The 22,176-nt window shown below is 45.7% G+C and overlaps 1 protein-coding gene and 1 long non-coding RNA gene across 3 annotated transcripts in view; one reads left to right on the top strand and one right to left on the bottom strand.

Moving 5' to 3' along the window:
* LOC129420546 (disks large homolog 2-like) overlaps positions 1-16,035 on the top strand; it is a 28,223-nt gene extending 12,188 nt beyond the window's left edge. The window contains exons 1-5 of one of the 2 annotated variants that reach the window (XM_073866612.1): positions 11,469-11,637; positions 14,537-14,867; positions 14,982-15,064; positions 15,375-15,514; positions 15,729-16,035. In XM_073866612.1, the coding sequence (XP_073722713.1) occupies positions 11,494-11,637; positions 14,537-14,867; positions 14,982-15,064; positions 15,375-15,514; positions 15,729-15,810 (780 nt within the window). In that variant the 5' untranslated portion in view covers positions 11,469-11,493 and the 3' untranslated portion in view covers positions 15,811-16,035. Of the gene's footprint in view, positions 1-11,468; positions 11,638-14,536; positions 14,868-14,981; positions 15,065-15,374; positions 15,515-15,728 lie in introns of those variants that run through there. The other variant, XM_073866613.1, reaches the window with a different exon arrangement.
* A 4,274-nt stretch (positions 16,036-20,309) lies between these two features.
* LOC129420550 (uncharacterized) lies at positions 20,310-21,429 on the bottom strand. The gene is made up of 3 exons (XR_008636875.2): positions 20,698-21,429; positions 20,514-20,573; positions 20,310-20,350 (listed from the first exon to the last, which is right to left on the bottom strand). It is a non-coding gene; the product is annotated as an uncharacterized lncRNA (long non-coding RNA).
* Between the last annotated feature and the right edge of the window lie 747 nt (positions 21,430-22,176).

Below are 22,176 nucleotides of genomic sequence, written 5' to 3'. Positions count from 1 at the left end.
ATTTTATATGCTGATTTGCTGCTCAAGAAACTTTTTCGATTATTAACACTGTTGAAACAGTTGTGTTAATAAATATTTTAGTGTTATTTAAGTTGTTTTATGTCATGATTCATTATTAATAGACACTAACTTTGAATAGTAACTTGCACCACTGTTTGTCAGAGGGAGAGATTTCTGTTTCAAATAACGCTGTTCAATGTAAATGTTTATTTATCTAAAAATCCCCACTAAACTATGAAGCAACACAGCTGTTTTTCCGCAGAAGTAAATCGGCATATTTGAAGGATCACGTGACAGTGGAGATTACACCCTGAACGGGCTTGCCCTCAGCACATTCCTCACCGCATACTTTTACATTACGTATTTTGCTTACATGCAGGGATGCGCAAACTGGTCACTCATGACATCAATGTACCGCGAGAGCAAATCGAGAGTATACAGAGCAGTGTATTCTCGAGCCGTTCTCGCGGAGTTCTGATGTCATACGGCACATGCAGTCGACACTTATATTTTTGCAGTGTATGCATCAATCTAGCCACTTATCGATAAAGCGGTTAGGATTAATGTTAGCTAATATTAACGGGTTTTTTTTACAAACCCAAGACTTTCAACATAAATATAAAGTTTTAATTAAAAAAAACGCTTTTTTTACCAAACAGACGAATTTCGTGTGCTTTTTGGAGGGGCGTGGAAAGTCCTGGAATTTAATAGGGGCGTTTCTTGTAGTCGTCCAGGACGCAGACAGACCCTCACCCTGGCTTCTTCATCCACATACCTTAAATCAGTTGACCCTCGTGTTGGAGGACTGAATGGTGCTTCAGGTTACGCGTCGTTTTATTTGGGCAACCTGTCGACCACGCGGTTTACACTACCAAAACATTTTTATTTGCACCTCTAAAAGTTGAGGAGGATTAAGGCGCCTTACTCGATCACTATCAGATGTGATAAACCGAGATCTTCCTTACATCTTGTTCACGGTTTTACATTACAGATTTTACATTTTTACGTTTCAGATCTGTTCTAAGTGTTTGTGTAGTTTAGAAAATGACAGAGGCAGAATTGTACTCTGTATATAAAGGGGTGTTCGTCCCAACTCACTTGCACCCTCCTGAATGTCTAAAATACTACGAGGACTTTACTTTCCGCCCGGATGACATCCTTATCGTTACCCAAGGCCGCCTTAATGCACGGGCTTACCTGGGCTGAAGCCCAGGGGCCTCCCAAGTTCAAGGGCCTCCCAAGTTTGCGTTCATGATGAGCTGAAAAGGTCATATTGTTTTGTAACTTGTCAGGTTTTCTGTCAATCACTCTAATTGCACGTTTCATGGCTGCTGATTGGTCCGTTGTAACTTAACGTGAAATAAAATGTTAGACGTAACATATTTTTTATTCCGCGTAATGTAATTAAGTGCGCGTTGTCAACTTGACATTCCTGCACGTTAGACTGAGTGTGACAGATAAACGGGAAATAATCCACCAACAAATGAAAGAGTAATTTCTGAAATTTCATAATAAGCACAAGCACTAGTGAGGTGCAGGTCTCTCTCTCTTTCGTGCGCGCGCTCGCTCGTTCGCTCTCTGTGCTCGTTCAGCTGTCTGAGTCTCTAGCATGCAGAAGTCTCTCCAAACGTGCGCAAGAAACTGTGCCGCTAAATTAAGAAAGGAGTTCTCGCACATAATGCTGTTAGTTGTTATAAAGTTTAAGTTTACTCGCGTTTATATCAGTGACGCGTGCGCAGCTGGAGCGATGTAGTTTGACGCGACATTAGCTCACATTACACACATCTGTTGATTTCAGAAAGACGAGAAAGAGACGCACGCAACGGTAAAGGTGCAAGTCTTAGAAAGTAAAGAGCGACAAGACCATCTCAAATGATCATCCCCTGATAGCACCATTCATATTTACAATCTCATTATCTAAAGATCTTATATACAGGTATGTTCCCTGTCTGTCTTGTGCATATTCATACTTGCTCGTTTTACATGCTTATTTATGCATAAATACTAAATACAATGCATACTATATCTTCAATAGCCTACAAAATAAATAAATGATTAAAAAACAAGATTCTGTCTATAAAGACTTATCTTTTGTTATCATTAATGCATTTAACAAGATTCTGTCTATAAAGACTTATCTTTTGTTATCATTAATGCATTTTCACTTTAAAACTAACTTTAACTTATTATATTTTTAAAACTGTGGTGAGCATTTAGTTAGTGAGTGCAATTTTCTGCAAATTTGTATATTCCAAAAACTATATAAATATAAAGCTTATAAACATATATACTTTCACACATTTTGGTTTTATTATCACCACAAGTTGCTGTGTGTGGTTGTTAAATAAAGTGTCTTGTGTTTATGCTCAAGTGGGCTCAGTGATATGTTAACAATATTATGGTGTTTTCTGGCTCAAAGAGGGAAAACTCACTGTTGTATGTCTCGAAAGAAACTAATGCATTTTGATATGTAGATTACCTAGATATTACACTTACAAAAAATAGACCATAAATCAAGGGGAAGGGGGGCCTACAAAACCTCTTAGCCCCGGGGCCTCACATTAGGTTAAGGCGGCCCTGTCGTTACCTATCCTAAATCAGGTAAGTTTCTACATCTAAACATGTTTATATAAAATACGCTATATAAATAAAACACATTTTTAACATCTATGGTGAGCCTGCCCCAGCCAACATTTCAATATGGGTTTGCCCCACCTGGAGGTTTCTTCGTTAATAAACCATTGCCTCTTTGTTTCTACATTTAAAAGACAAAGCTGGCAATTATATTATGGCTATACTTTTCTATTCTTTTAATAATTTATTTTATTTTATTTATAAATCACTCTGGGTTATCTGATGTATCTATTTGGCTTGTGTTTTGTTTTCGTGCACTTGAGGCATTTTGCACATTTGTTCTGCACTTTGTTACTTCTGACCTTATTTTATTAAAAAAATGTATCTATTATAAACGTACATTCTGATCTAATTTAAGTCTGTACATTTTGGATAGCTTTTCGTTGTATCGATGTTGCGCTATTGCGTGCTGGCCATGCTTGCGCATGTAATTTAGCCGAACAGGCTAGGTGCTCTGCGTCTCATATTTAGGAGTTCATTAAACTAAACATTAAAAAACGGATTTTTTTCGACGGGTATAAGTTTTTAAAATGTATTTATCATACATTTTGGTTATCTTGTCAAAAGTTAAACTACATAACAGGTAAGCCGTTTTTTAAAATTTCGGTGATGAAACGGAAACTATCTGCACCGAACCTATATTTCTGCCTGACACGAATGTCTTTCTTGTGATTTAATATTGGTTGGTGTTCACTTTTAAATGATAGCAAATAGATTCCTGAAATAAATAATATCATCCGGTCTTTCTGTATCTAAAGTGAATACAGAGATTATCAAAGTCAGAGCAAGCAAGCAGGTATTTCTGTGCTAAATAATAACGCATAGTGTCTATAAAATCATTAATTTCAGTGTTTTTCATGTTATAAATTAACGTTTAATAAATTGTTTTAGGTTTAGTTATCAAAATGTATTTTTGTGTGATGTTCTGTAGATCGTGGCTTTAAAATGTTATGAGGAATAAATAAACAAATGTTGCCTTATATATTTTACCTTAAAAAAAATAAATATATAAATGTCACAGGTGATGTTTTGAACCAACGACGGGCGGAACCCGTCTTCCACATCCTTGGTTGAACCGACGACGGGCGGAACCCGTCTTCCACATTTCATTTCCGGGGTTTCCCCAAAGTCAAAATTAAGCCTGATTGCGCAGGTGGGGATAATTTACACAGCGGTTGCTAATAGGCTGACAAGGAGAAGAGTCAGTGTATAAAAACACCTTTGAAGACTTCAAACGGGGTGCTGGTGGTATACTTTGTGTACGCTGTGTTGCTGCTTTGCAGACGGACCACGCTGGTCGGATCGCTCTCCTGGGGAAGAGAGGAAGAGACAATCAGCTGACGAAGGAATATTGTGGAGTCTCAGTGAGAAAGAGTGGACACAGAGCCATCAAGAGCGCAGTGAACAGAGGTTATTGGCAACAAAGCGTGAGTAACCGCTGTGGTACTTATCTGTACATAACTTGTATGAAGAGTTGTCCTGGTGTGTGCTTTTTGTGTTTCTTGAGGTCCCTGGCCCCACTGGAGAGGAAAGCGTGGGTGAGCCGCGGGTTGACCGGAAGCACGGACGAAGCACCGTTCACCAGTAAGCCAGTGGCCCTGTGGGAAAAAAGGAAGTACAGGTGAGCCAGGGGAGTGATAACCAACACGCCGGGCCTGTGAATATCACACATCTCTCCCTCATTTGTGATCCAGTTGTTGCCCAACCATCCTCTCGAGGTCGTCGTAGTCAGGTGGCAAGGACGATCTAAAATTCACGTGAAATTGTATAAGAGTGCTGTGGGTGAGTTTCACTGATTGATGGTGTTTACGCTTTACTTGCTGCGTGTATGCTGTGCTTGTAGCGTTCAAACTGCCGAGCCTCCGACGAGTCACGAGATGACGACATCCGTTGTGGCCTGAGTCCTACAGAGAGAGAGAAAACCAAGCCCGGTGCCCGGGGTGTGACAACGAGAGCTTCGTTTGTACACAGAACAGACAGTGGTAAAACACAGTGAGTAGTATCAAGTGTGTACCGTGCGGATTGTGGGTCGTAACGGTGTGTGTACTGACCTCTTCAACAGAAGCTTGTGGTGAACGGAGCCCCGACGAAAGTTCGCCCCAGCTCGTGACCCCGGTCGTGGAAGAAGGAGGGGGAGTTTGGGAAGCGTTCGGCTCCGGTCATCGGACCCACTAGTCCCTACGACGCCCGGACAGCCAAACTGGAGGGGCGAAGGAATACGGTACACTGACACTGTAGCGAAATCCACTGTATATAGCAACTACCTACCTGAACCAGTGAAGCTCTGTGTGGGAACGAGGATCCCCCGGCACTGTGAGTAACGCAACCTGTGAAATAAACCTGTTCTGTGCTTATAGCAACTACCTACCTGAAACCAGTGAAGCTTTGTGTGGGAACGAGGATCCCCCGGCACTGTGAGTAACGCAACCTGTGAAATAAATCTGTTCTGTGCTTATAGCAACTACCTACCTGTACCAGTGAAGCTTTGTGTGGGAACGAGGATCCCCCGGCACTGTGAGTAACGCAACCTGTGAAATAAACCTGTTCTGTGCTTATAGCAACTACCTACCTGAAACCAGTGAAGCTTTGTGTGGGAACGAGGATCCCCCGGCACTGTGAGTAACGCAACCTGTGAAATAAATCTGTTCTGTGCTTATAGTAACTACCTACCTGCACCAGTGAAGCTTTGTGTGGGAACGAGGATCCCCCGGCACTGTGAGTAACGCAACCTGTGAAGTAACCCTGTTCTGTGCTTATAGCAACTACCTACCTGCACCAGTGAAGCTTTGTGTGGGAACGAGGATCCCCCGGCACTGTGAGTAATGCAACCTGTGAAATAAACCTGTGCTGTGCTTATAGCAACTACCTACCTGAACCAGCGAAGCTCTGTGTGGGAACGAGGATCCCCCGGCATTGTGAGTAACGCCACCTGTGAACTAAACCTGTACTGTGCTTATAGCAACTATCTACCTGAACCAGTGAAGCTCTGTGTGGGAACGAGGATCCCCCGGCACTGTGAGTAACGCAACCTGTGGGATAAACCTGTGCTGTGCTTATGGCAACTACCTACCTGCATCAGTGAAGCTCTGTGTGGGAACGAGGATCCCCCAGTACTGTGAGTAGCAAAGGAGTACTTACCCTGGTCTGACTGTGTTTGATTCTGCCTCCAGGAGAAACGGAGCGCGCCACGGATTGCTGGGCCAGAGCCCCGGTCCCCAGTCTTTTCCCCAAGTGGCCCTGGAGGCAAAGAAGAGCCATATTAGTTTTAAATTTCCCTTTTTCCCTTCCCCCTTTTCCCTTTTTAAATATTTAATAAAGTTTGTTTTAATTATAGTATACTCCTCTGTCTGGTCATTGGGGTGGTCTTGGGAAACACCTCGAGGTGGAAGGGTTAAGAGGGGTGTGACCCTTTAGTCTATTTGGGTCCGCCCCGGGGTGTGACAGATTTGGCGTAGTCGGCAGGGTTCCACCTCGAGTTGAGCGACCAAGGGCCTCCAATGGCCGACGACGAGTTGCCCGAAGCCCCGCCCCGTGTTGTGCCTGAAAGGCCAGAAACCCCACCCCGTGTTGTGCCTGAAAGGCCGGAAACACCACCCCGTGTCATGCCCGTGTTCCTGGGAAACCCCTGGGTGCAGAAGTATACTGGGGTCGAGTCCGAGGTTCATTTAACTGAGTGGAGGGCCCAGATTGAGTATTTGGCCGGCCTTCAGGGGCTGAGCGCCAGTCAACAACAGCAATTCGTATTAAACTCACTAGGAGGAGAAGCCCGGCGAGAAGTACAAGCTGCCCCCGAAGCCGTTTGAGCCACCGCCCAGACCATATTCCACTTCCTCACCGAGCAGTATGGTGATACCACCCCTGTGGCCGTCCTGAGGTCGCAGTTCTTTAATTGCAAGCAGGGCCCACATCAGTCTGTTCGAGCCTTTGCCCTGAAGCTGCGCGAGCAGTATACGCGCCTACAGCGACGACGAGATCATGGGTTGGGAGATGAGGAGACCCTGCTAAGGGACCAGTTCCTGTTAGGGCTACGGGAGGGCCCCCTACGTCAAAACCTCCGAGTACAGTTTAGAAGAGACCCTGAACTTACGTTTGATGATCTGAAGAAGGAGGCTATGGCCTTGGAAGGTGACCAAGCAGAAGTAAAGGAGGCCCCCGTATGTGCAGCAGTGAGTGGCCCGGCGGCAGCCTCGGAGGTGTCAGACTGGAAACAAACATTGAAGATGGAGCTCCTAAAAGACGTGCGAGATCAGATGGCCGAGCTAACTAAGGCCCTGGTAGGGGAACTGCGCCTAGGGCCGGGAAGGAGAGAAGAAGGGCCCGCCCCCCGAGAACGGACGCGCTCTGATCGGGGCCGAGATGGGATGAGGCGGCCCTGGCAGACGAGTCGGCCCAGGTTCGAGTGGGACGAGCAAGGGAGGCCCATTTGCAATCGGTGTGGGACCGCAGGGCATGTGAGTAGGCAGTGCGGACCACGAAGAGCCTCCGAGGGGGGTTTTTAAGACGACCGGCCACAGTGGGTCATGTGGTCGGCGCCCCCCAAAGTGACCCCCATAGAAGAATGGAACCCAAGGATGGGATGATTGGGCTTAGCCCAACAGTGGAGGCCCAGGTATGTGGCACCACGGTGCGCTGTCTCGTTGACACTGGTTCCCAGGTCACCTTATTCTCCGAGAGCTTGTCCCATGAGCTATTTGGGGCCTACCCCGCACACAAGGCTGAAGCGCCCTGGCTTACCCTGAAGGGGGCGAACGGCTTAGAGATCCCCTACATCGGCTATCGACTTACCGACTTCGAATTGTATGGAGTACGAGTTCCGCAGAAGGGGGTCATCATCGTACAGGACCACTGCCTCGGCCGTCATCGAGCCCTCCTGGGTATGAATGTTCTCTCGGAGTGTTGGGAGGAGCTATTTCGGGCTAGGCCCGTTCAGACAATACCGAGGGCCGAGCGGCCAGGCTGGGAACGAGTAGTGGCCGACTGCAGGCGAGTGCAGCTGGCTAAGAACCAAGATGGCCGAGAAGAGGTTGGTCGAGTAGCATGTCGATTTGCATTGTCAGTACCAGCAGAAAGTGAAGCCATAGTGTGGGCCAGGGTGCCACAACAGCGTCGAGGCTCTGAGAGCTGGGTGTTGGTTGAACCTCACGAAGACTGCACACAGGTGAGGATGGCCCGAGGACTGACGGTGGTGCGACGAGGCCGAGTGCCGGTAAAGGTCTGTAACGAAAACCCCTACCCAGTACACTTACACAAGCACCAGCGGCTGGTGACGGTGACGTCGGTCGAGGGACATCAGGTGCGGGATAAGGAAGATGTGAGTTTCCGGCGAGTGCACCCTGCAGTTGTTGAGGTAGCACTAACGCAAGCAGAAGGAGCGTCTAGGACGAGGGAGAAAAAGGTACCGGCCCATTTGACAGGGGACTCCTTACGAGGAGAGGACCTGGAACAGGAACAGGCAGAAGAGCTGCGGAAGTTACTGGAGAGATGTCAACACGTGTTTTCTACCCATGATGAAGACTATGGTTGTACGACGGTAATACGACACAGTATCCCTACGGGAGAAGCTGCACCGAGTCGGGAGCGGTATCGGCCGATACCCCCCACCTTATACACAGAAGTGAGAACTCTCCTACAAGGTATGCTGGAGCAGGGGATTGTGCGGGAAAGCAGCAGCCCATGGGCGGCACCTATAGTACTGGTCCAGAAAAAGACGGGGGCATGGAGGTTCTGTGTGGACTATAGGAAGCTGAACCAACTGACCAAGAAAGATGCGTTCCCCCTGCCTCGTATTGAGGACTCGCTGACAAGCCTGACCAAGTCTGCATGGTATTCCACCTTGGATTTGGCCAGCGGGTACTGGCAGGTACCGGTTGAGGAACGGGACCGAGAGAAGACCGCCTTTACCACGCCATTTGGTCTTTTTGAGTGGGACCGGATGCCCTTCGGTCTTTGCAACGCTCCCGCCACCTTCCAGAGACTGATGCAACGATGCTTGGGAGGTCAGTTGATGGAATCTGTACTAGTATACCTTGATGATGTGATTGTGTATTCCCCAGACTTCGAGACTCACCTGCAACACCTGGAAAAGGTGTTTCGAGAGATGGAGAGGTACGGGCTGAAATTACAACCAGAAAAGTGCCACCTGCTGCGCCGTAAGGTGCAGTTCTTGGGACACGTGGTGAGTGCGGCTGGCGTGGCCGTTGACCCCGGGAAGGTATCTGCAGTTCGGGACTGGGAGGCCCCTAGGACGGTAAGGCAAGTGAGATCGTTCCTAGGCTTTGTAGGGTACTACCGGTGATTTATCAAGGGGTTTTCAAAGATTGCCAAACCCTTGAACCAGTTACTGGTCGGGACCGGGCGACCACGAGGGCGAGGATCCCCTACGGTGGAGTGGACCACAGAGTGTGAGACGGCCTTTAGGGTTCTGAAGCAAGAATTATTACAAGCCCCGATTTTGGCATATGCTGACTTCTCCCAACCATTCTTACTTTATACAGATGCCAGCAACCTGGGCCTGGGAGCGGTGCTCGCACAGAAACAGGATGGAGTGGAACGGGTGATCGCCTACGCTAGTCGGAGTCTCCACCCTGCTGAAAGAAATGATGCCAATTACAGTTCCTTCAAGCTTGAACTGCTGGCGCTAAAATGGGCCTTGAGTGAGAAATTCAAGGATTACCTCTGGGGAGCCAAGGTAACCGTGGTCACTGATAATAACCCTCTGGTACATTTGCAGACGGCCCGGTTGGGAGCAGTGGAACAGCGATGGGTGGCACAGCTGGCAAACTACGACTACCAGCTGCAGTACCGTCCGGGGCGGGAGCACACCAATGCCGATGCCCTTTCCCGGTTGCCAGCAAGGGAAGACTCGAGGGGCCCGGCCCCACTCGAAGGAGAACAAGCAGAAGAAGGACTGATGATTGGAGTAGTGGAGGCGCCTGGGAGCCAACAGGAGGCAGCGCCCGTAAGTTGGGGATGGGACCCCCAGCGTTGGAAGGCTAGGCAGCAGGAGGATCAGGAGCTGCGGAATCTGGGCGAGTGGCTTAGGCAGGCTCGGCGAACGACCCCCGCCGAGAGACAAGCCCAGACAGAGGTGGGTCGAAAAATACTGGGACAGTGGGAGAGATTGACATTGAGAGAAGGTGTGTTGTGTAGGAACATTCGGGACCCAGGGACCGATGAGGAGGTTAGCCAGATTGTGGTACCGGCCAGCCAAGTTCGGGCACTGCTGGAGGCATACCACGACCAGATGGGACATCAGGGGCAGGAGCGCACCGTGTCGTTGCTACGCCGACACTTCTATTGGCCAGGGATGGAGATTTCTGTGAGTACGTTCATTCAAGCATGTCCCCGATGCACTCTGTTTAAATCCCGGCAGGAACCTCGAGCACCGATGGTCCCGATTCACGCAAAGGCCCCCCTCCACATTGTGGCGATGGACTATCTGACCCCGAGTCGTCCCAAGGACCGTTACCAGAACATCTTAGTCGTGACTGACTTGTTTACCAAGTACGCCTGGGCTATTCCCACTCTCGACCAGACGGCAAGTACCACGGCCACGGCGCTATGGCGGGCGGTCTTTCAGCCATTTGGGTGCCCTGAGTTCCTGCACTAGGATCAGGGCCCAAATTTCGAGTCCCGTATAATCCGAGAACTATGCCAGCTGTACGGGTGTATAAAGACCCATACGACCTCGTACCACCCCCAAGGAAACGGAGGATGTGAGCGCTTCAACCAGACCCTGTTGAACCTGCTGGGAACTCTGGACCAGAGACGCCAGGATGATTGGGTGAGTGCTTTACCTAACTTGCTACAAGCCTATAATAACAGCGTACACAGTACAACGGGGTATGCCCCCACGTACTTAATGTTTGGGAGACACATTCGCTTGCCCACAGATCTCCTATTGGGAACATCGGGAGGTGAGAGAGAAGGGAACGTGACCGAGTGGGTGGGACGACACCACCACCGTCTCCACTTTGCCTACGAACAGGTCAATAAGAGGATCCAGGCAGCCGGGGAGAAGAACAAGAGGTTGTATGATAGGACGGCGCGGGATGCTCCCCTGCTCCCTGGAGAAAGGGTACTAGTCCGGGACAATCGGCGACTAGGTGGAGGCAAGCTGAGTGATCGGTGGGAGGCGAGGCTGTACATTGTGCAACGGCAGCAGAGACCGGGGCAGCCGGTATACACGATCCGGCCAGAAGGGAAGCCTGGACCGGATCGGGTGGTTCACCGGAACATGATCCGCCCTTGTCTAAACTATCCCCCACTAGCCACAGAGGTGGCTCCTAAGGAGCCGGAGACTGCTACCCCCTGGTATGAAGGGTGGGTCATCTTTCCAAGAGGCCCGGCGGAGGGGCCGGCCCGAGTGGCCCCAAGGGAGCCTGAGAACTTACCTGTCGTAGTGGGTCCAGTGAACGACGTAGCCCCAGAGGCTCCAGGAGAGCCGGACAACTTACCTGCTGAAGGAGCCCCAGAGCCCCTACCACAGCGCCCCCAGCGGGAAACCCGGGGGCGGCCGCCCATCCAGTATGGAGAGTGGGTCACAGGAAGCGGTTCTAGGGACTAGAACCATTTCGGCGGGGGAGGATGTCACAGGTGATGTTTTGAACCAACGACGGGCGGAACCCGTCTTCCACATCCTTGGTTGAACCGACGACGGGCAGAACCCGTCTTCCACATTTCATTTCCGGGGTTTCCCCAAAGTCAAAATTAAGCCTGATTGCGCGCAGGTGGGGATAATTTACACAGCGGTTGCTAATAGGCTGACAAGGAGAAGAGTCAGTGTATAAAAACACCTTTGAAGACTTCAAACGGGGTGCTGGTGGTATACTTTGTGTACGCTGTGTTGCTGCTTTGCAGATGGACCACGCTGGTCGGATCGCTCTCCTGGGGAAGAGAGGAAGAGACAATCAGCTGACGAAGGAATATTGTGGAGTCTCAGTGAGAAAGAGTGGACACAGAGCCATCAAGAGCGCAGTGAACAGAGGTTATTGGCAACAAAGCGTGAGTAACCGCTGTGGTACTTATCTGTACATAACTTGTATGAAGAGTTGTCCTGGTGTGTGCTTTTTGTGTTTCTTGAGGTCCCTGGCCCCACTGGAGAGGAAAGCGTGGGTGAGCCGCGGGTTGACCGGAAGCACGGACGAAGCACCGTTCACCAGTAAGCCAGTGGCCCTGTGGGAAAAAAAGGAAGTACAGGTGAGCCAGGGGAGTGATAACCAACACGCCGGGCCTGTGAATATCACACATCTCTCCCTCATTTGTGATCCAGTTGTTGCCCAACCATCCTCTCAAGGTCGTCGTAGTCAGGTGGCAAGGACGATCTAAAATTCACGTGAAATTGTATAAGAGTGCTGTGGGTGAGTTTCACTGATTGATGGTGTTTACGCTTTACTTGCTGTGTGTATGCTGTGCTTGTAGCGTTCAAACTGCCGAGCCTCCGACGAGTCACGAGATGACGACATCCGTTGTGGCCTGAGTCCTACAGAGAGAGAGAAAACCAAGCCCGGTGCCCAGGGTGTGACAACGAGAGCTTCGTTTGTACACAGAACAGACAGTGGTAAAACACAGTGAGTAGTATCAAGTGTGTACCGTGCGGATTGTGGGTCGTAACGGTGTGTGTACTGACCTCTTCAACAGAAGCTTGTGGTGAACGGAGCCCCGACGAAAGTTCGCCCCAGCTCGTGACCCCGGTCGTGGAAGAAGGAGGGGGAGTTTGGGAAGCGTTCGGCTCCGGTCATCGGACCCACTAGTCCCTACGACGCCCTGACAGCCAAACTGGAGGGGCGAAGGAATACGGTACACTGACACTGTAGCGAAATCCACTGTATATAGCAACTACCTACCTGAACCAGTGAAGCTCTGTGTGGGAACGAGGATCCCCCGGCACTGTGAGTAACGCAACCTGTGAAATAAACCTGTTCTGTGCTTATAGCAACTACCTACCTGAAACCAGTGAAGCTTTGTGTGGGAACGAGGATCCCCCGGCACTGTGAGTAACGCAACCTGTGAAATAAATCTGTTCTGTGCTTATAGCAACTACCTACCTGTACCAGTGAAGCTTTGTGTGGGAACGAGGATCCCCCGGCACTGTGAGTAACGCAACCTGTGAAATAAACCTGTTCTGTGCTTATAGCAACTACCTACCTGAAACCAGTGAAGCTTTGTGTGGGAACGAGGATCCCCCGGCACTGTGAGTAACGCAACCTGTGAAATAAATCTGTTCTGTGCTTATAGTAACTACCTACCTGCACCAGTGAAGCTTTGTGTGGGAACGAGGATCCCCCGGCACTGTGAGTAACGCAACCTGTGAAGTAACCCTGTTCTGTGCTTATAGCAACTACCTACCTGCACCAGTGAAGCTTTGTGTGGGAACGAGGATCCCCCGGCACTGTGAGTAATGCAACCTGTGAAATAAACCTGTGCTGTGCTTATAGCAACTACCTACCTGCACCAGTGAAGCTCTGTGTGGGAACGAGGATCCCCCGGCACTGTGAGTAACGCAACCTGTGGGATAAACCTGTGCTGTGCTTATGGCAACTACCTACCTGCATCAGTGAAGCTCTGTGTGGGAACGAGGATCCCCCAGTACTGTGAGTAGCAAAGGAGTACTTACCCTGGTCTGACTGTGTTTGATTCTGCCTCCAGGAGAAACGGAGCGCGCCACGGATTGCTGGGCCAGAGCCCTGGTCCCCAGTCTTTTCCCCAAGTGGCCCTGGAGGCAAAGAAGAGCCATATTAGTTTTTTAATTTCCCTTTTTCCCTTCCCCCTTTTCCCTTTTTAAATATTTAATAAAGTTTGTTTTAATTATAGTATACTCCTCTGTCTGGTCATTGGGGTGGTCTTGGGAAACCCCTCGAGGTGGAAGGGTTAAGAGGGGTGTGACCCTTTAGTCTATTTGGGTCCGCCCCGGGGTGTGACATAAATGCATCGTCAGTTTTGTCTTCGTTCATCACTTGAAAGACAGTTTTGGTCACTTTAACAGAAAGTTGTTTATGTGTGCTGCTTGTGAAAGAAAATAAAAGTTACCAATTTGTACCTTGTCTGGCCCCCTCCCAACCCATGCACACACATAGATATGATTCGACTATGGAAAGATTCGACAATTCTGATTCGAATATGTAAATCCTTAGTCGAGGACACCCCTAATGCGCATAGGTTCACATGACGCGCCAAACTCATATTTTGATAGGACGAGCCACACACATGATGGGCTCAATATATGTTTTTATGAGCTTTGCATCATGCGCCCTTGAAAAAGACCAAAAACATATAGGCCTGATTTCACAGACAAGGCTTAGCTGAAACCAGTGGCCGGTTGCATAAACATGGCCGTGACGTTAAGACTGCGTCTTAAGAATGATTCTGACTAACTAGCAATTAGTTAGGGCTAATCAGTCTTATTATTTGGATTTAAATTAGACAAATCCACCTTTCTATGTAACACACTTAAAACAATTATGATCAGTCTTGAAGAAAAAAATTCATGGCTAACTTTCAAAACAGTCCTGTTCACATGGATCAACAAAAATGAGCATGTTGTATTACCCATACCAGGCCTGTAGTTGGCGATGTTTGAACACGTAATACGCATGAAGTCACCATTTTCACAAATGCACCTTTTTGTAGTTTATATGGAGATGATAATGGTTTAGTTTTAAAAAACATGCACTTTGAAAGCCCCAAAATGTATATGAACAGCCAAAAGATGCCATTTTATTACTTGGAGTCCTGTAAACATCCCTTCAGTGTCCAAATTCACTACTTTAAGTGCACAACATTCGTGAAGTAATGTACTAGGGAGTAGTGAATGAGAGTAAAGGGGGCTATTTTGTACACAGCCAAAAACTTTATGGTAAATGACAGAATAATAATAAATTTGCCTATTTCTGTGTTTTTACAGTTCGTCTCCGCTGTACCAACAGAAGCCAAACTTACTAAACTGGAAGCTCATCCAACAGCTCATCTTGAACTTGGGCACACGGAGAAAGTTTTTCCTTGGGCTGGAACAAATGATTTGAGCTCTTGTGAAACTATTTTAACAAAGAAGCTTCAAAATCTCCAGTTACAGATGAAAGGGTTGCATCCCAGCAGTGTGGAGCGCTCGGCCCCATTTTTACTTACACCACCAAACCCACTGCAAAACCTTGAGCTGATGGATCCTGAAACAGACCAGCAGGAGACGATATCACACCATCAGACCTCCAAATACCTTACTGATATCAAACAAGAAGGTAGCAGGATTTTGTCTTCCTTGTTTTTTAAATACACCGAATGTAAAAAACCATAATGAGGTCAAGATGCTAAAATGGTGACACGTGTTTGGTGTGTATAATATGTTTTTGAAGGTGAGGGTGATGAGGAAGATGTGTTTGTGCTGGAGTTGCAGAGAGGATCATGTGGTTTGGGTCTGGCATTGGTAGATGGACAGGTCAGTGGATCAGTAGGCAATGTTTGCATCATCCCTCTATATGCAATATTTTTAAAATACACTTTCAGATGTTTTGTGTTATTGACTAATAGCAAAATAAATTGGAATCAATAAATACTTGGCCATTTTAGGATATTATGTCTAAAAGTTTGCATCCAAAAAACTGCTTATGGAAATCAAACACTAAAAGTGACAATATGTGGTAATGAATATGTAACAAATTCTTACTGTCTCGTTGTTTAGTATTGTATTTTTGGTGGGCATGTCATAATATTATATAAATATTATACAGTAATCTTTATTTAAACAGGAAACACCATTTAAAGTCAATGGAATATACATCAAATCCGTAATGCCGGAATCTCCTGCTGCTTTGTCCCAGCGGCTGAGACCAGGGGATCGTATTCTAGCAGTGAATGGACTCAGTCTGGTTGGGGTGGACTACCAAACGTGAGTAAAATGACTATAGATTGAGCCAGTTACAGTTTTTTACCTTAATTTCTGACAGTGTGTAATGCTCTACCAGGAAAGCACAAGTGATGCATTAGGATTTGACAATTTGTTAATAAGTATTATTGTAACTCTTAGTCATTTATAAAGCATTTTTGTTATATTTTCTGTGTCAATAAAATCACTGTAATGTATTTTGTTTGTGTGTTTGCAGTGGCAGGGAGCTCATTCAGACATCAGGAGACAGACCCCGATTACTAGTTGCCAAATCTGACAGAAATACAAGAGAAGCATAACATTCCTCCCACAAAACAACTTTTCTACATTTTTTTACCAAATGCTTTTATGTATATGTCTTTTATTTTATTGTTATACGTGTGTCTGTGTGTGTGTTTCATTAATTGAATTTTGAGATTAAATGTATCGATGTTTTTTTGAAATGATAAAACATTTGTTAATGTATGTCTTATACAAATGGCCTCATTGCCTTGACCAACTAAGTAAAACCTTTTTTTTTTAAATGCTGCATCCTTATTGCATAGACCAAAGTTTCTACAATAATTTGTTTTATTCTTTAAGTGTTAATTGTTTGTCAATGTGCATCCCAGAAAATAAATTTTTCACTTTTTGCCATTTGATTTGGCTGGATTGTCTGAGGTGGTGCGAAAGAGTGGAGGATGGGACTATTTGCATATTTATATACAGTGAAGACAATAAGTATTTGAACACCTGAGAAAATCAATGTTAATATTTGGTACAGAAGGCTTTGTTTGCAGTTACAGAGGTTTGCACACACTGCAGGAGGGATTTTGTCCCACAAAAGATGTTTAATTCTTAAGGTGAAGGAATGTAATAGATGTGCTGAGTGATGGGCACGTTAAGCCACGCCCACTTGTTTATGTATGGGGTTTCCACGCACACCCGGAAGTTAGCTGTAAACTAAGTAACCCTGCAATGAGTGTGTCTGTCTGCTTTCTCTTTAATATCGCAGCATATTACAGTCATATCCTAACTATCTTATAGATCCAATTAGAGTCCAGATGTCATTAGATGTCTCTCCCCATCAGGAAATGATGGAAACGACTAAATCTATACTCTAATATTAACTTTGTAGTGAGGTAATACTTCAAATCAACCATGAGTCAGATACAAAGATGAAGGGAAAAACAGCAAGCAGGAGACAAAGTAATGTAAATATAATAAAGGTGTTTTATTTAATAATATTTCTATTTTATTTATTAATATAATAATATTCATTAGAGGGCATCAACACATCATTAAGATCCACCAATTTAGAGTAATCATAACAGTAGTGTGCCGGATCGACCTACTCGCTATCTGCTTTCACCTCTGTATCATGTGGATTACCTACAGCTGTCTTCTTGGGAATGGCAGGTTTGGTTACTGCCTTCACCTTGGTATCACGCTGATAAAAAACAGGCATCTTCTTAGGGATGGCAGGTTTGGGGTCTGCCTTCACCTTGGTATCAGGTGGATGAAAACGAGCCGTCTTCTTGGAAACCGCAGGTCTTCACTATGATACTACATGGAATAACAATAGTTTTTTGAACTGGATTGCCAACACCGGTGCCAGCCTTTGCCTTGGGAATGGTGCCAGTCTTTAATTTGGCATCGCCTGGATTATTGTCAGCCTTCTGATAAAATTAAGATAAAATACATATCATATATGTCTACAAATTTCTAATTACAGCAATAAGCACTATATTTAAATAAATAAAAGATTACATAAATTAATTTTTTTCAGAAACTTGTTTTGATAACATACAAAACTGCCCACTTCACAACTCGGTGGCAGGACCTTGAAAAAGGAATTGTGACAGGCTGCAAAATCTCCCCATCCTGTTTGTCATGGGAATGAACCTGCTCATAACAGCTGCAGGAAAGGAATCCAGAGGGCCACTAATGGAGTCTGGCACCAGCCAACCTCTAATAAGAGGCTTTATGGATGACCTTACTATAACAACTTTAACCCATGTGCAAGCAAGATGGATCCTGAAGGTTCTTGATGACGTGGCAACATGGGCCCGGATGAAGTTCAAGCCAAGGAAATCAAGAAGCATGGTGATCAGAAGTGGGAAAGTGACCAGCAAGTTCCAGTTGCGCGTACAGGGGCAGACAAATCCATCACTTGAGGAAAACCCAATTAAGTGTGTGGAAATGAAACATCAGTGGCGCAAGCTGAAAGTGCATTGAAGCTGAAGGACATCATCGGGAACCCATGCGTAGGGAGACATGGACTCGGATCCAACCACTTCCAGCAGTGGGGAAAAGCAGACCCAAGGCAGAGGAGGGACATGATCCAAGCCGAGGTCCGACACCTGGAGGAAGAAGGGGCAGGTCTAGGGCTGTCGAGCTTGGAGCGCAAGGTGCCTGGACAAAGTGGGACCTGTCGAAGCGGAAGATCATGTGGCCTGAGATCTAGAGACTGGAGCCCTTTCGCATTTCTTTCCTGCTCTGTTTAGTGAACGACACTCTTCCATCCCCAACAAACCTCAACAGATGGGGAATGAGGGAGGACCCATTGTGTAGGTTATGCAGAGGGAGGGGAACAATGGCGCACATACTGGCAGGATGCAAGACAGCTCTTAGCCAAGGAAGATACAGGTGGCATCATGACAAGGTTCTTAGTGCACTGGCTGGCATCTTGGAGCGGGAGAGGCAGAAAAAGCACCAGCCCAGTACAAGGCCAGCGAGATCCATTCAGTTCATCAGGGAAGGGGAGAAACCACCATACCCCAAGACGAGTAAAAAGAGGCTCTTGCAAGCAGCACAATCCTGTGAGATGAGGGTGGACCTTGGAAGGAGACTAGTCTTCCCCCAGGTTGTGCAAACACCGCTGAGGCCAGACATGGTTGTAAAGAATTTGAGTTTTTTATGTGTATAATTTATGTTTTTGATGCATTATTTACTTGTATTTTTGTCATGGTAAAGGAAGGCTTTTATTTTGAAATGTATGGTCATGACCGCATATAGCACGAGTATGTGCTAATCAATTCAGAGTGAAACGAGACCCAGATGCAAACGGTTGTGGCCTCGAAGGTTTACGGTTTACAAAGGCTTAGTTCCTGGTTTAAGTGGAGAACAAGGTATTGTAACTTGCTACCTGTTGTTAATGTTTTAATTTATCTTTCATTGTGATATAAGTATTCGCTTGTTATTTGGGTATGTTTAAGTTATTGCTGTGTTTGTAGTTTTGGTTTTGATGTATGTTTATTTCAAGGTTTACTTATTCAAGTGTTTGTTTGATTTTCCCTTTGTCTAAGCTCTTACGGTGATCTTCAGTAATCTCACGGCATTTATGATGAACATTTGAATAAAGCTTGAGGATCATCAGTTGAAGAGTCAGTATTTATTAAACCAGGGAGCTACAATGGTCTTATGTTCTGAAGAGGCAAGGAAGATAATTATGATTGAACTGATGCTCCCATGGGAAGACGGGTGCGAGGAGGCCTATGAGCCAAAGGTCGGCAGACCTGGCTATTCCCGGTCGACGTCGGGTGTAGGGGTTTGACGGCACGGTGTGTGTGGAAGACGCTCACAGCTCTGGGTATAGCAGGAAGAGAGAGGAAGGCAGCTGTCCGTTGGTTGGGTGAGGCAGCAGAAAGAGCATTGTGCTGGCTCTGGAGTAGGAGGGAGGAGGTGAGCTGGGGGCCAGGAGGAGATGGGCAGTGACTGGCCACCACTGCAGACCCGCCAACTGGAGGGTGTTGTGATTCAGGGTCGAAAGTTGGACTCCACCTGATGACATCTTCTCCTGGCTGAAAGCTACAGTCATGCACTACAGTCAGTGACTGAGTTAAATAGCATCAGTATAGATGCAAGGTTTCCCGCAGCACATTTCAGTTCAGGCGGCCCGCCTAAGCTTGGAAACCCTACCGCCTTAACTAGGTTGTCCATAAAAAATAAGAGAATATCTCAGAGAATAGCGCGTACACGCAAGCGGGGACGCGTGCCACACGGCCGAAATGAGAAAGATGTGGTCCGGACCGTCACTGTCTGGAGGATAACTAGCCAGTTGATAAAACATCTCGGAGAATAGCGCGGACGCGCTTCACACCACGAGCGTGAACGCGTGCCACGCGGCCGAAATGAGATAAAGACGTGGTCCGTCATGTCTGGAGGATAGCCAGTTGATAAAACGCGTGTCCATGAGAACTGTAAGAGGACTTATGTTTTGGGTTTATTTAAGCCTGTTATTGTATTAGTCTATAGTTCTTGCAAATTTAAAGTAAGTTAGCTGGTGATTTTGTTGTTTGAGCAACCTGCTAGCTGGGTTTCACGTGCCTGTTGATTAGATATAATCTTAATATATAATATAATAATCTTGCTCACTTTATTTATGCGCAAATATTTACATGCTACAGTAGTTACACACCTTTAAGATAATGTTATTAATAGTAGGAAATAATCAGTTTTTACCATTTTTGCGCCATCTATCATTGTTCGCCTGACGTTCTACAACATCTGCTTTAGTTTGTGTTGATTAACCCTTTAGTTTCAATTCATTACGCAGCTATTCCTATTAGAGGTATCTGTTTAAAACATTTAATTCATTAATAATCTAGTATGTGTTCATTTTCTGTCATAGTTTCTTCGAAATTGAGTTTTATTTGAGTGTTTTAAATAAAAAAAAATTAATTCTCATCATGACGCATATGCCCCGCCTATTTGATTGTCACGCCCTCTGGCCCGCCCACTTGCCCAACCCTACCACCTTAACTAACAAATTTTATGCAGGAAACCCTGAGATGTATCCAATAGTACAATAATAATGCAAAGATTACACGTTTATTTTGAAACTTGGTTGATGGTGACCTGCAAATACAGAAAGAAACATGAAAAATATTAGTTTATTTCTCAGCTGACACTATGCACATAACTTTCAAGCTTTGAGAATCTACAATCAGTTAACTCTTTTAACATATGTTCTGAGTAAACATAAATCTTTATGTAAAGAGCACAATGTTGAGTTTGTTACCTGTTTCTTCTCTTTCTTGGTACATCCTGCTGGTAAAGCCAATCGCCCCGGGCACCTTATCTGTATTAATATTATAATCAGAAAGCACAGATCATGAAAAACACAAAAACTTTGACCGCTAGAATCTGTGATTGATTTAAATGAACTCCAACCACAGGAAAGAGAACAATGACAGTAGACTCACCGCTTGTAGAAGAGGTTGGCTTCTTTGGCTTGGGATTGGCAGGGTTGGGGTCCGTCTTCTCCTTGGGTTCATATGGATTAATGAAACTCTTTGTCTTGGGAATGGTGCCAGTCTTAAATTTGGCATCATCTGAATTGTTGTTAGCCTTCTGATGAAATTAAGATCAAATAGATATTATATCTACAAATTTCTATCAATCTTACAGCGATAACCACTTAATAAACTAAATATATATATTTATAACACATTAATGCATAAATAAATAATATAACATCAAATGTTCTTTTCACAAACTTGTTTTGATAACTTACAATATCAGTTTATTTTTTCACCTGACATTCTACACATAACTTTCAAGCTTTGAGAATCTAAAATCTGGCCATTTTTCATACACCCTTGAAGGGCCCTTAGCGAAGGGTACGGCACATAAACTGTCGCTCCAGATAAAGATATAATGACCCTTTTTTTATTATTCTGTTCGCCAAGCGTGTTTTAATCTGAAACAGTATGAGACATAATTGCGCAACTACTTCTAGAGCTCCAACATGGTGGATATTTTTATATTAGCTTGTCTTGGTTTACGCATGTTAATATTTTAAACAATACTAAAACATATCAACAAGTCAAATAAAATAAACAAAAAAGTTTTGAGTAGACTATATCAAAAAGTAGCCCTCCAGAAAGGCTAACACTATGTCCATTGTGGTAGCCCTTGCTCACAAAGAGGTTGGAGACTCCTGCTCTAGAATTTACACATCAATGATAATTTAAGTTTGTTACCTGTTGGTCATCAGATTCATGGCTTTTTGGCACATCCTGCTGGTAAAGCCACTCACCCCAAGCACCTCATCTGTATTAATATTATAATCAAAAAGCACAAATCATGAAAAACACAAAAACTTTGACTGTTAGAATCTGTGATTGATTAAATGAACTCCAACCACAGGAAAGAAAACAATGACAGTAGACTCACCTGTTTCATCAACCTTTAGTCCATCGCTGACCAAATAAATGGCAGTCATCTGAGGCTCGGCTGAACTGGCATCAGAGTTCAAGATGAAATTGGTCAGACGTTTCTCTGCCCCCAGCTTGGTTAAGGCTTGGTCATCGGTAGCCTTAAGTCCATTACCGATGGAATAAGTGCCAGTGTAATGCTGAGGGGCGTCTGAGACATCATCAGTCTTTGTAGTATTCGGCAGATCACTGTCTGCCTTTCAATTCAATTCAATTTTATTTATATAGCGCTTTAACTCGTCATGACCCGGTTCTGAAAATCCACAGCATCAAACACACATGGAAAACTCCGCTGCTAATCCGGATAATAAACTATATCCATTGTTTCCATAAGGCTGAATGTCTTCTCCTTACATCCAAAAACACACTTCTTGTTGTGCCATTGTTGACTTTTGAAATTAAACAAAGCTGAGTGGCGTGATAAGCTGTTAGCAAGCTCTAGCGTCTCCCGCTGACTGACGGCTG

The sequence above is a fragment of the Misgurnus anguillicaudatus genome, chromosome 4 (assembly GCF_027580225.2).
Source record: "Misgurnus anguillicaudatus chromosome 4, ASM2758022v2, whole genome shotgun sequence".
NCBI classification, from domain to species: Eukaryota; Metazoa; Chordata; class Actinopteri; order Cypriniformes; family Cobitidae; genus Misgurnus; species Misgurnus anguillicaudatus.
The sequence above is the reverse complement of the archived record's forward strand: the minus strand, read 5'-3'. Positions and strand labels throughout refer to the sequence as shown.